The following is a 12,249-nucleotide window of genomic DNA, read 5'->3' as shown; positions in this document are numbered from 1 at the left end:
ATGGGCCATAGAGGAACTTCACCATGCCTTATCACACAGAACTCTTCAAATTCCAATTAAAAATGTTTTTTCTTTTATAAAAGGAGGCTTATACTCTTAATGGAGTTTGTGTTTCAGGTTATCCATGAAAGTGAACATCTCCAAGGCCCTTATGGCTTAAGAGGAGTGAAGGGGTGTGGGGAAAAGGAGAAATCATATGTCATAAGGTGGGAGAAGAGAACTGGTATGTATGCAGAGTGTATAGGGTGGAGATCATGCAGGGCCTTGTAGACTATAATAAAGACCTTAGATTTTATTCTGATTGTGATACAAAGCCACTCACACTAGTTGCTGTGTGGAGAATAAATTATATGAGGGAAGGATAGAAGCCAGGAAGACTAGTTAGTGGACCCTTGAAATAATACAAGCCAGAGATGAGGGTAGCTTGGAATAGGGCAGCCTTGTGAGGGTAGCAATGGTCAGATTTGGGATATATTTTGAAAACAGAGCAAAGCCAATAGGATACAGTAATGGATTGTCAGTAGGGAATTAATGACACCAGTAGCACTCACATAACACTGGCTTAAGAGGCATTATATACAATGCAGTCTCTAGCTATCTGAGACAGCTTGGTTTGCTTATTTCATATCAGAGAGGTCATGTGGTATTTGTCCTTCAATGCCTGGTTTGCTTCACTTAACATAAGGTCCTCAAGATTCATCCATGTTATCCCATGTGTTTGTACTGTATTCCTTCTTATAGCTGAGTAGTATTCCATTGTATGTATATACCACATTTTGTTTATTCCTTCATCTGTTGATGGGCATTTGGGCTGATTCCAACTTTTGGCAATAGTGAATAATGCCACTATGAACATTGGTGTGCATATATCAGATGTGGGAGGAGTAGGGTGGGGTGGGTGTGGAGTATATGGGAACCTCATATTTTTTAATGTAACATTTTTTATAATCTATATGTCTTCAAAAAACACAATTTAAAAAAAAAAGAGGCATTATATAGGGTTTGCTTTAATTGGAGCCAGTTAAAACTGAACAGCAAAGATGGAGGCCCAGGTGAAACCTCCTCACTTTATGTTGGGGGCACTGTAGGAGGACTGTACCCTAGGAGAAAGGTGAACCAGAAGTAGACAACCCAATTAAAAAGCTCATTTTATTTTATTTTTATTTAATTTCTCTCTCTTCCGCCCCCCCCCCCGCCAAGTTGTCTGCTCTCTGTGTCCGTTTGCTGTGTGTTCTTCTGTGACCACTTCTATCCTTATCAGCGGCACCGTGAGTCTGTGTTTCTTTTTGTTGTGTCATCTTGTTGTGTCAGTTCTCTGTGTGTGTGGTGCCATTCTTGGGAAGGCTACACTTTCTTTCATGCAAGGCAGCTCTCCTTACAGGGTGCACTCCTTGAGTGTGGGGCTCCCTTATGCGGGGACACCCCTGCGTGGCAGGGCACTCCTTGTGCGCATCAGTACTGAGCATGGGCCAGCTCCACACGGGTCAAGGAGGCCCAGGGTTTGAATTGCGGACCTCCCATGTGGTAGGCAGATGCCCTAGCCATTGAACCAAGTCCGCTTCCCATAAAAGCTCATTTTAGAATCATCTCAATCCCTGAAATTGGGTTAAAATGATCCTAAAGTGCTACTGCTTTCTCTGGAAGAGGATAATATGGTATTAGGCATCAAAGTATTTCTACAAACTATTTATATATACTTAATGTTCAGCATGCACATGCAGGCATTCACACACATACAGACAGAAATGTCCACTTCTGGTAAGGAGCAGTCTAGCTTGTTTCACACTAAATCTCCAACCAATAATAAACAGAAATGCTGAACAGATGTTAAAAGAAAAACAAAGCAAAATAAAAAAACCAAAACCGAACAAAACTATTTGAAGGTATCACAGTTTAAAAAACAAGAAAAAAGGGCAAAGAAATTTGAGGGGCCTGCATCCCATAGATAGGGGAAGCCCAGAGAAGTGAGCCAACATTTGATGCTGATTTCCCCCACAAGGTATTTGACAAATTAAAAGCAGTAGCTGAGAGCCTGAAATGAGCTAAATAGTCTTGGCAGTCACACAGAACCAGGAAGACAGAAATTGGACTTCAGGGTCTGCCAAGAAAGACAATTAATTAGTGCTAATTCTAGGATTACCTTTCAAGCTAGATTTAGAGATATGGTTTGAGTTAGGGTTAGTGCTAGGTTTAAAATTAGGGCTTGAGTTAGGGTTACACTAAAGTTAGGGTTAAGTTTAGTATTAGATCTGAGGTTAGGCTTTTGGACTAGATTTAGGTTATTACTCGGGTCAGGTTAGGGTTAGGGTTAGGGCAAGAATGTCTAAGGTAATGTTTAGGTAACGAGTAGATTTAGGTTTTGTGCTGGGGTTAGTGTTAGAGCAAGTTAGGTTTAGAACTGAATTTAGTGTTAGTGCTTTGGTCAAAAATAGGATTAGAGATAGGGTTAGGGCTAGAGTCAGGGTTAAAGCTTGGTTAGTTTTAGAGGTAGGGTAAGAGTTAGGGTTACTTTTAAGGCTAGAGTAGGGGTTATTGCTAATGTTATGATGAAGGCTAGATGTTGAGTTGGTTGTAGAATTAAAGGTTAGGGATATATGTAGGATTAGGGACAGAGTCAGATTTGGGGTGAAGGCTAGAATTAGGGCTAATTATATGTTTATTGCTAGAGTTTCTATGGGGTTAAAATAGCCAAGACAATATTGAAGAAGAGGAATAAAGCTGGAAGACTTACTCTTTCAGGCATCAAGCTATAGTAATTAACACTGTGTGTACTGGTGCAAGGATAGGGAAAGAGTAGAAGACAATAGACAATCCAGAAACAGAATCTCACTAATTCTGTCACCTAGTTTACAAAAAAAGCTCACTGAAGTATAAAGGAAGAATGGTCTTTTCAATAAAAGGTGCTGGGTCAATTGATATGAATATCAATCAGACATTCATATTGGGAAAAAAAACAAACAAACCCTGAATCACTACTTCATACTACATACAAAAATTAATTTGAGATAGATCATAGGCCCAAATGTGAAAATTAAAATAATCAAGTTTTCACAAAGAAACAGTATTTTTATGACCTTGGATAGGCAGATTATTGACATGCAAAATGCACTAACCTGGTGTGGGGAGAACATGGATAAATTGGACTTCATTAAAATTAATTATTTCTGTGCACTAAAAGGTCTATTAAGAGAGTGAAAAAGTGGGGAAACGGACTTCGGCCCAGTGGTTAGGGCATCCGTCTACCATATGGGAGGTCCGCGGTTCAAACCCCGGGCCTCCTTGACCCGTGTGGAGCTGGCCATGTGCAGCGCTGATGCGCGCAAGGAGTGCCGTGCCACGCAAGGGTGTCCCCCGCGTGGGGGAGCCCCACGCGCAAGGAGTGTGCCCATGAGGAAAGCCGCCCAGCGTGAAAAGAAAGTGCAGCCTGCCCAGGAATGGCGCCGCCCACACTTCCCATACCGCTGACGACAACAGAAGCGGACAAAGAAACAAGACGCAGCAAACAGACACCAAGAACAGACAACCAGGGGAGGGGGGGGGGAATTAAATAAATAAATAAATCTTTAAAAAAAAAAAAGAGAGAGTGAAAAAGGAAGCCATGGGCTGGAAGGAGATATTCACAATTCATACAGCCTACAAGGACTCATATCCAAGGGGGAAAAAAATCACTTAATTATACACTTAATAATGGTTAAAATGAGTATAAATTGGTACAATCACTTTGGAAAACTGTTTGACAGTATCTACTAAGGCAAACAATACACCTATCCTATGATCCAGTAATTCCACTCCTGGGTATATACTAAGGGACATACCAAGAGGAATGAATGACCATGTCCGCTGAAAGACAGATATGAAAATGGTTCATAGCAATTTTATTGATAAGTACAAACTGGAAACAACCCAAATTTCCATCAACAATAGACTGGATTAATAAATTGTGGTATAGTCATACCATGGAATACTATACAGAAATGAAAAATGAACTGCTGATAAATGCTTCAAGGATGACTCTCACAGATACAGAGCTAAACAAAAAAAGAAGACACACCAAAAAAACCCCACAAAAACACATATTATGTTATACTATTTATGTGAAGATTAAAAACAAGCAATATTAATCCTTTATCAAAAGGTCAGAATAGTGTTTATCTGCATGAGGGAGGGGCATAAGGGCCATTATTAGGGTGCTAGAGATGTTTTAGACCATGATCTGCATGGTGGTTTCAAGAGTGTATACAAAAATTTATTGAGGTTTACATTTAAGAGTTGTACACTTCATTGAATCTAAGTTTTACATTCAACAAAAAAGAAAAAATATATTGAAATTACAGACCTATATAAATGGAGAGATATAGTGTTATCTTCCAAATACATCTGGTTTTCCTAGCAGACACTTGGGATTCATATATCCTGCGAAGGACCTTGTAGGATTATACCCTCCTTGAGCTTCAGGGTGTCCATGTGATTTGCCATGGCCAATGAAACAGCTTTAATTTTTTAATAAATGATACGCCAAATTCTTTTTTCATTTTCCAGTGAGCAGCCACACCCCAGATGGTATTTGCTTTGTTGGCCTGGGTCCCAGAATGAAGACAATTTAGAGCAGGGATCAGTAAACTTTTTCAGTAAAGAGCCATATAGTGTACGTTAGACTTTGTAGGTCATAATCTCTGTCACAGCTATTCAACTCTGCCATTGTGGAATGAAAGCAGCCAGAGACAATACATAAATGAATGGGCAATGCTGTGTTCCTATTTTTCATTTATAAAAACTGGCAGCAGGATTAGGGACTGTGGTTTGTTGATCCCTGACCTAGAGTAAAGTCCCAAGCCAACTTCAGTAGACATGTTACATGAGATACTGAAACTTTGTGGTTGTTTGTTACCCCATGGCAACAAACTAGAAATAGAAATTGGTTCCCTGTTTAAAAATACATATTTATATATTGAGCAATGGCTTAGCAGTTAGTTGACAGGCATTCAGGAAATTGCTATTGGAAGATGGAAGAAATAGTTTATAAAATGGCAATTCAAGTTATAGAGTGGCAAAATTATAAAACTTAGAAGGCAGATATTTACCCTTTAAAGATAGGAACACAACATATTTTTTGGTTGCTATTGGCTGCATTTGACAAAACATACAGGAAGGAAATGAACTAAAAAAAGAATTATTCAAGGGAGCAGGTGTAGCTCAGTGGTTGAGCACCTCCTTCCCACATACGAGTTCCCAGGTTCAATCCCCAGTACCCCCTAAAAAACAAAAACAAACAAAAAATAAGTAAAAAAAAGAATTATTCAGTTTGCAGGCAGAAATTTAAAGGGAAGAGTCACAAAAACAAGCAGTGGTTGGGTAGGATGAGGCAACTTATCAATTTTTAATTATAAATAGTAAAATACAAATGAGAGATCCTTTAACCCAAATGTTAAAGCCCAGTTTGCAGCAAGGATCAAATCAATGGATGACTTTCAAACCTACTATGAAGATCTTTGAATGGTTAATATTCCTCCAAGTTAAAAATCCAGTAGTAAATGCCTTAAATTGGGACAAAATAGCTTGAGTTTAAGAGTATGGCTGTCTCATCAAAGCCTGAAAGGCCTGTTACCCAGAAATTAGAGAGACATGGGAACAAAAATGCAAAGAAATATAGCAAATCTAAGTAGACACTGCTTAGTTGTGACTTTGGAGTCATCTCCCTTGGGTAGGTGAAGCCATTCTGCAAGTAGAAAGGCAAGTCAACTGAGTTGTCTAGTGACCAGATTGGCTGACTGAGTTATTCTTCTAATATTCTGTTACATTTACTCACTTTTAAGTCCCTGAAGAGCCAGGAAAGTGGCAGGTAAATAGCATGTCAGTTTCTTCTCAAGTTGATGCTTACAAAAGGAAAAATATTAACTCTTAAGCTGTAATATCCTTTCCTGATATTGAATGTAACTTTTTAATTACTGAAATACTGCCTCAGCTCACTTAACGGTTGTTAAATCCTCTTCATCTATATGTAGATTCCTTTGGAAGTCTGCCTTTTAAATTAAAAAAAAAAAAAAAAGATTAAGACTTCCATATCATGGAGGTAAAGACAGTATTACATCATGTAGTATAAATGGGTTTGAATCCTGATTTCAGTACTTATGTTTACTAGGGCAAACTGCAATCTAAGTTTGTTTCCTCAATATTTTCATAAAATATTTGAGCCATATGCCAAGCACTTTCCTAATTTATGGAAATAAAACAATGAGAAAGATAAAGTCCCCAGTCACAAAGAATTCAGTTTCATTTCTTAATTTGTAACATGTGGATGACAACTACCCAGTGAACAGTTAAGGCAGAGTCCCTGAGGTCAAATGAGACTCTGAAAAAGCTTCAAAGATCATAAAACACTATACACCAGTATTTATTCATCCATTTATTGAAATGTCAGGCATTGTGCTAAGCACTAGAGATATAACAGTGAAAAAGCCTTATAGAGTCCCTGTCCTTATAAAGCTTACACTCTAGCAGTCATTAAAAAATGGTAACAATAAAAGTGTGCTAATTGTATGCTGGAAAAGAACAGGGGGTTTAGGGACTGCATAGTCAGGGCACCTAGTCTGGAGGGCATCAGTGAAGGCTTCCTGGAGGAAGTGGCATATAAACTGAGACCTGAAATATGAACAGATATTCATGTCTTATCCTAAGAGCAATGGTGAAAGTAATGGAATGATATGGCCAGTTACACCTTTTGGAACAATTTGGCTACACCATGGGAAAGGAGACTAGTGAGAAGACTATTGGTATAATTTAGGTAAATCGATGAACTGAATTAGGGTAGTGGCACCGGACAGTTGAAATTTAGACAAAAGACTAACAGAAAGGTCTTTCTTTGTGACAGGATATGAAGGGTGAAGAGGGAAAGTCATGGATGACTGAGCTTTTGGCTTGGGCAAAGGCAAGTAAATATGTGATAATGCCAGTTACTAAAAGAGGGAACATGAGGGGAGGAGTGGGTTGGAGGCAAGATCAATGACATATTGAGGCGTGAGACAGTGAAATGGATTTGCTAAGTTAGCAGGCCGATACGTGAATTAAGATCTAGAAAGGACCTATGAATTTGGAAGTCATTAGTATACAGGTAAGTGAAACCATGGAAGAGATCAGCTAGGGAAATGATGTACAATAAGATAGCCTAAAACGAAATAAAAATTTCTAAGAAACACAGATATGTAAGGGAACAAAGCTCCTGCAAAGAGACTGAGAAAACATACCTTGGGATGGCATCTTCCCAAAGCTAAAGGAAGGAAGTATTTCAAAGAGGGTGATCAGTGGTAGCAAAGCAGGATAAGAATATTGACAAGATTTAGTGACCTTGGTTAGAGCAGTTTGAGTAAATATGGAAGGCTGGGAATACAGACAAATCTTTCAATAAAACTAGTGGGGATAGGAGATCAGACAGTAACTAGTAGGGACGTAAGAGTTTTTATAAGATGGTACTAATTTTTTACTACATTCACTAATACAACAGGACGAGTAACAACTATAATATTTATAAAAAATTAAAAAAAAAAAGACTGCCATGCGGTTACAGAATTACCTAATACAGAAAACAGTAAAATATACATTGTTTTTTATAAACAAGACTAGTTGATAGCAAATTCTCTATTGTTGAGGGTCAATTAAAAATCCTTGGCTTATATTCCCCTCTACCCTCACTGATTATGATACTAATTTTATTATTACCTTAAGCAAAAAATAAACTGGAACCTCACAAAAGCTACAATACTTCAATATTTGAGGAACTGGGGTTAGAAAGCAGAAGCAGTTTTCAAGTCTTCCAATCACTCTCTCAAGTAATAAAGCATTTGCCTTGGAAAAGAACAAAGCTACTAGGAAATTATTGGTAGATTTTTGTTTTCTAGATTTTTACTATGTTGTTTTTCCAGATATTTAAGCTTAATCCCTGTTACCAAAATCTCAACTTGACCATTCCTGATAGACCTTGGTAATATGTAACATTTGTTTTTCTGCCCTAAACTAATTATGTATTAAGAGTATAAAGCCCTTTAATGCATTCTTACCAATTCCTTATTTCTAAATGTCATTGTGAGCTCCTGGAACCTATCAAAGAAATTTTATTGAACCCTGAATGTTGGAATTAGTTTTACCTATTCTGTCAATTTGCCCAAACTGCTCTTCTAATTTTCTGCTCATCAGTAATATGTGTTATCCTATATTCTGCACTAGGGCCCTACTGGCATTTTGGGAGGGATAATTCTTAATTGTGCCAGGCTGTTCTATTTACTGTGTGTGTGTGTGTGGGGGGGGGATGTTCTTAGATTCAAATGCCAGCAGAATTCCCCCAGTAATTATGATAATTTAAAAAAACAACTGCTCAGGCATCATGTCCTTCTAGATTGGTTGTATCCTGGTTCTTGAATTTGACAGATTAGTGACCAAAGAATAAAATGCTATAATAGTTAAGATGGACTTCGGCAGAATTTTCAAACTGTACTTGAGCGAATCTATAAATTGGGTCCTGCTTTTAAGTCAATTTTATATATTAAGCTTTACTCTAAGATTTCCTTCCATGGGTTAACTTAAGTTTGAAAATCACTGTGTTAGCACAAAGCAGATGCCTTACTAGAAACATATGGAATTGTTACAACTTGTGAATAAGGCTGCTCTCTTCAATATTTCTACTTGTGCATTCATCTTAAATAAAGAATGTGTGGGACAGTTTCAAATTCTAGAATAAATCCATTTCCAGCAGTTAACAAAATCTGATAGTATAAATTCCACATTAAAATAAAGGGGTTCCCTTTAAGCAGGATTTTTTTATAAAGCAGTATCATCCATGCAAATAGGACAAATATACTAAAATATTTCACACTCCTTATTCTGGAGTGCTAAAATATTTTAGGACATCTTTTAGGACAAGGCCAAACTTCTGTCTAGAATTAAATTATTAACTAGTAACTGTCAATACTTACCGTGGTCCTTTAATAAACAAGCTGATAAAACAGCCCTTGATTTTGAAAAATCCAGGGGAGGCCCCCTATAATTAGTTAGTCTGATCTCCAAATTGCAGGAAACCTCCTAAACCAGCAGCTTAAAAATAAATCTTGCTCCTCTGAGTTTTGATTACTTCCTCTAACAGTAATATCAATTGCACTGCGGTAGGAGGCAGGGGGAGCAAGAGGGAGGAAATCTGTCATTATTTACTTCAGACTCAGAAATATGTTTAAAAAAATACTCAAACATTTTGACAGACAAAATACCTCAGAGCATGTGTGTGTTCACCATGTGTTCTTCCTTTCTGGAACCTTCTGAACTTGCTATGTGAGTTTCTGCAAATTGGTTCAAACACACATTTAAAGCAGATGGTAATTTCAGACTACATGCATGAGAATTTTAACACTTAAAGTAAAAGCTAAAATTTTTGGCATGTATCTTCAGACTATCTTAAAAACAGACTTCTAACTTAACTGAAATTATAAGACTAAACTTCTTTAAAAACAATTTTTATCATAAAAGGAAAAGACAATGACTTTGCCATTAAACAAAGTTTTAAAAAAAGTTAGTGTTCTCCATGTTTCAGTCCATGCTGCCTCTTGAAATGAAAAAAGACAACTGTCAGAAGAATTTGAATCGCGATCAATTTGGACAGCCTGTAATAAACTTAGTGATTTCCCACAATCCAAATTAGTAAACTTGAAGAAAGAAAAAAGAAACTAATCTTTGCTTTTAGAATTGAGTTCTTGCTGAGTTTTTCAAAGCTGTACTACAAAGGTTTATGGATTAGATTCATTTCTTCCTCTCACAAGATCATCCCAATGTGGCTCCATTTCAGTTGTGGCAACCCGAAACAGGGCTTGGAGATGCTCATCTGTCAATGGCTGGCTCAAAGTGTGTTGGTTTCGAGTCAAATATGAAAAAGCTTTTTCGCAGATTTGGTTACTGTCAAACAAGGATGCCACCTTACAGGCAACCCCTTTGATAATAGGGTAAATTTCAGCAGACAATCCAGCATAGAACTGCCCCAAGTCTTTAACTCTGTATTCATTCCAAAGGTTAGTATTGGACTGAAGTTTTGTTAGCTCCATCCTTACTGAGATAGGTGCGTATTCAGGTTTAAAGTTAAAAGGATTTGAAAACAGTTCTAAGTCCTTTTTAATGAACCTGAGGTCCTTGAAATGTCTCTCAAATTCCTTTTGTAGGCGACAGATTACCACTTGATACCTGTCAGGATCAAATATTTTTTTATCTCCTTTAAGATGCTGTTTGAGCTCATCAACAACTTCTCTGAAGGCAGCAAAGTGTGTTAGATTTTCTTCCTCAATATGTCTCTGAAGTAAATTCAGCTTAACTTCAAAGGTACAAATGTGGTCAAAGGCAGCAGCAGCGAAGACTTTACTAACTCGCAATTCTTCGCTGAGTTCTCCAAGGTGGTCCATAATATCCACCAAGAAGCCAAAGTCACAAAGCCACTGCTTGTCTGTGAAATGGACTGTGGTGGCCCCTATTGAAACCAAGAATGCTTCTATCTCTTTTCTGAGGGAAAACACCAGCTTTAAGGTTTTCCCTTTCCTGAGCCAATTGTTCAGACACCGTCCGTTAACCCTTTCACCATGCTCCGATTCAGATTCAGTTAACAGAGCCTGAAATTCCGGTCGCCTGACGCCTCTGGTCTTAATCAAAATGATCCACTCGGATATGGTGTTTACGATCTGATTAACGTCCACGTCGTAGGAGCTCAGCAATTCCAAGTGGAGAAATCCCGAATAATGAATAACGTTCCAGCAGTTGGGGCTGACGGCCTTCTCTCTCATGTAGGAGACCAAGCCCGAGTTCTCCCCAATCATCCGCAGGGTGTGGGTCGTGGTGAGGCCGACCATCCGCTGCAAGCTGAGCCCCGCGGTCTGCAGCGCCTCCAGGATGGCCGCCATGAGCGCCCCGACGCTGAAGTGACGAGTCAGGTTGACGATGGTCAGCAGCTCTTCCTGCACCTCCAGATCGTGGCCCACGCCGCGTATGAAGACCAGGAGGTAGTTCTCGTAGGCCACGAAGGCCTGGTCGTCCAAGGCAAGGGAATAGGCTTTGAAGTCCGCGGCTCGGTGGAAAAGCTGACGGCGGAGATTCCGGTCCATGCCCAGGATCCTCTGCGCCGTGATCTCGGGAGACAAATCGATGCCCTCCAGAACGCCGACGTGCTCCGGCAGCACCTCTCTCAGTATCACCTCCATGCACTGGTACACAAAGTCCCCCTCGCCCCAGCCTCGCCCCTTCAACGCCAAGAGGCGCGCGAGCCCGAGGCCTGCCCGAGCGGCCCTCTCCTCCGGCACGAGCGGGCCCGCGGCCGGCACGTCGCCCTGACACAGGCGCTCCACGAGGGCCGCGCGCTCGCCCTCCTCCACGTACCGCTCGTAGTATTCGTGCTCGGCCTCGTAGTGGCGCCTGACGTCGCGCTCGCGGGTCGCTACGACGAGGCGGCGACAGACCAGGCACAGGGCCCCGTCTCCCTCCGGAGGCTCCACCACCAAGTAACGCTGGGTCCACTCGGGTCGGAAAGTCCGAGACTCGTCGACTTCCATCCTGCTCTTTTTGGGTGTCATCCACATCGCGCTGGAGGCCACAAGAGCAGGGCGGACCTCAGGGAGGTTGCAAGGAGAGGGGAGGAGCAGAAGACGGGGCCAAGCACCCGCCTCCGCTCTGCGACAGATCACCTCAGCAGGCGGACACCCGCCTCCTGCTAGCGCCTCTCGGTTCCTATTGGCTAGAGGCCGGTGTCGCTCACAGAAACTAGCCAATAAGCAGAGCTGACAATGCTCTCTAATGCGCAAGCGCATGTCCAGCCTCCATAAGGCGGGGCGAAGAAGCCCAAGACGCCTGCGAAACTTGACTGGCATTCAAGCCACCCAATCAATAGCTCCGTGACTCCAAGCCTGCGCCGCCCGGGAAGGTGGGGCAGGACGGTATGGGCAGAAGGATTTGAGCTAGATAGAAGCACTCAAGTGATTGGCTGAAGGCTCTGACCGAAGGCGTCTCGAGCGTCACCTGGGCTCCTTTGGCGCCAAAATGTCGCTCGTGGCGGGGGTGATCCGCCGTCTGGACGAGACGGTTGTGAACCGCATCGCGGCGGGAGAAGTTATCCAGCGGCCGGCAAATGCCATCAAAGAAATGATTGAGAACTGGTACGAAGGGAGTCGGGCCGAGCAACCTGAGAGGCTGCGACCTGACCGGCCGCTCCGCAGGGTGGCGCGGGTTCACCGAGTCTGC

General features: G+C 41.0%; 2 protein-coding genes across 7 annotated transcripts in view; one reads left to right on the top strand and one right to left on the bottom strand.

Moving 5' to 3' along the window:
- Positions 1-3,854: 3,854 nt before the first annotated feature.
- EPM2AIP1 (EPM2A interacting protein 1) lies at positions 3,855-11,591 on the bottom strand. Its single transcript, XM_058290809.1, has 2 exons — positions 8,964-11,591; positions 3,855-6,020 (listed from the first exon to the last, which is right to left on the bottom strand). The coding sequence occupies exon 1, from the start codon at positions 11,589-11,591 to the stop codon at positions 9,765-9,767; it is 1,827 nt and encodes a 608-aa protein (XP_058146792.1). The 3' UTR covers positions 3,855-6,020; positions 8,964-9,764.
- Positions 11,592-11,673: 82 nt separating this feature from the next.
- Positions 11,674-12,249, top strand: part of MLH1 (mutL homolog 1) — a 59,574-nt gene continuing 58,998 nt past the window's right edge. The window contains exon 1 of one of the 6 annotated variants that reach the window (XR_011647813.1): positions 11,674-12,164. Coding sequence is in view for 2 of the 6 variants with exons in the window: in XM_058290799.2 (XP_058146782.1) it covers positions 12,049-12,164 (116 nt within the window). In the remaining 4 variants the exon portion in view is untranslated. The remainder of the gene's footprint in view (positions 12,165-12,249) is intronic. The other 5 variants (XM_058290799.2, XR_009184267.2, XM_058290798.2 and 2 more) reach the window with 5 other exon arrangements.

Source organism: Dasypus novemcinctus, chromosome 31 (genome assembly GCF_030445035.2).
Source record: "Dasypus novemcinctus isolate mDasNov1 chromosome 31, mDasNov1.1.hap2, whole genome shotgun sequence".
Taxonomy (NCBI): domain Eukaryota; kingdom Metazoa; phylum Chordata; class Mammalia; order Cingulata; family Dasypodidae; genus Dasypus; species Dasypus novemcinctus.
The sequence above is the reverse complement of the archived record's forward strand: the minus strand, read 5'-3'. Positions and strand labels throughout refer to the sequence as shown.

Excerpts from the sequence above, each read along its gene's own strand:
- EPM2AIP1 (XM_058290809.1), bottom strand. The coding sequence starts at position 11,591 with ATGTGGATGACACCCAAAAAGAGCAGGATGGAAGTCGACGAGTCTCGG.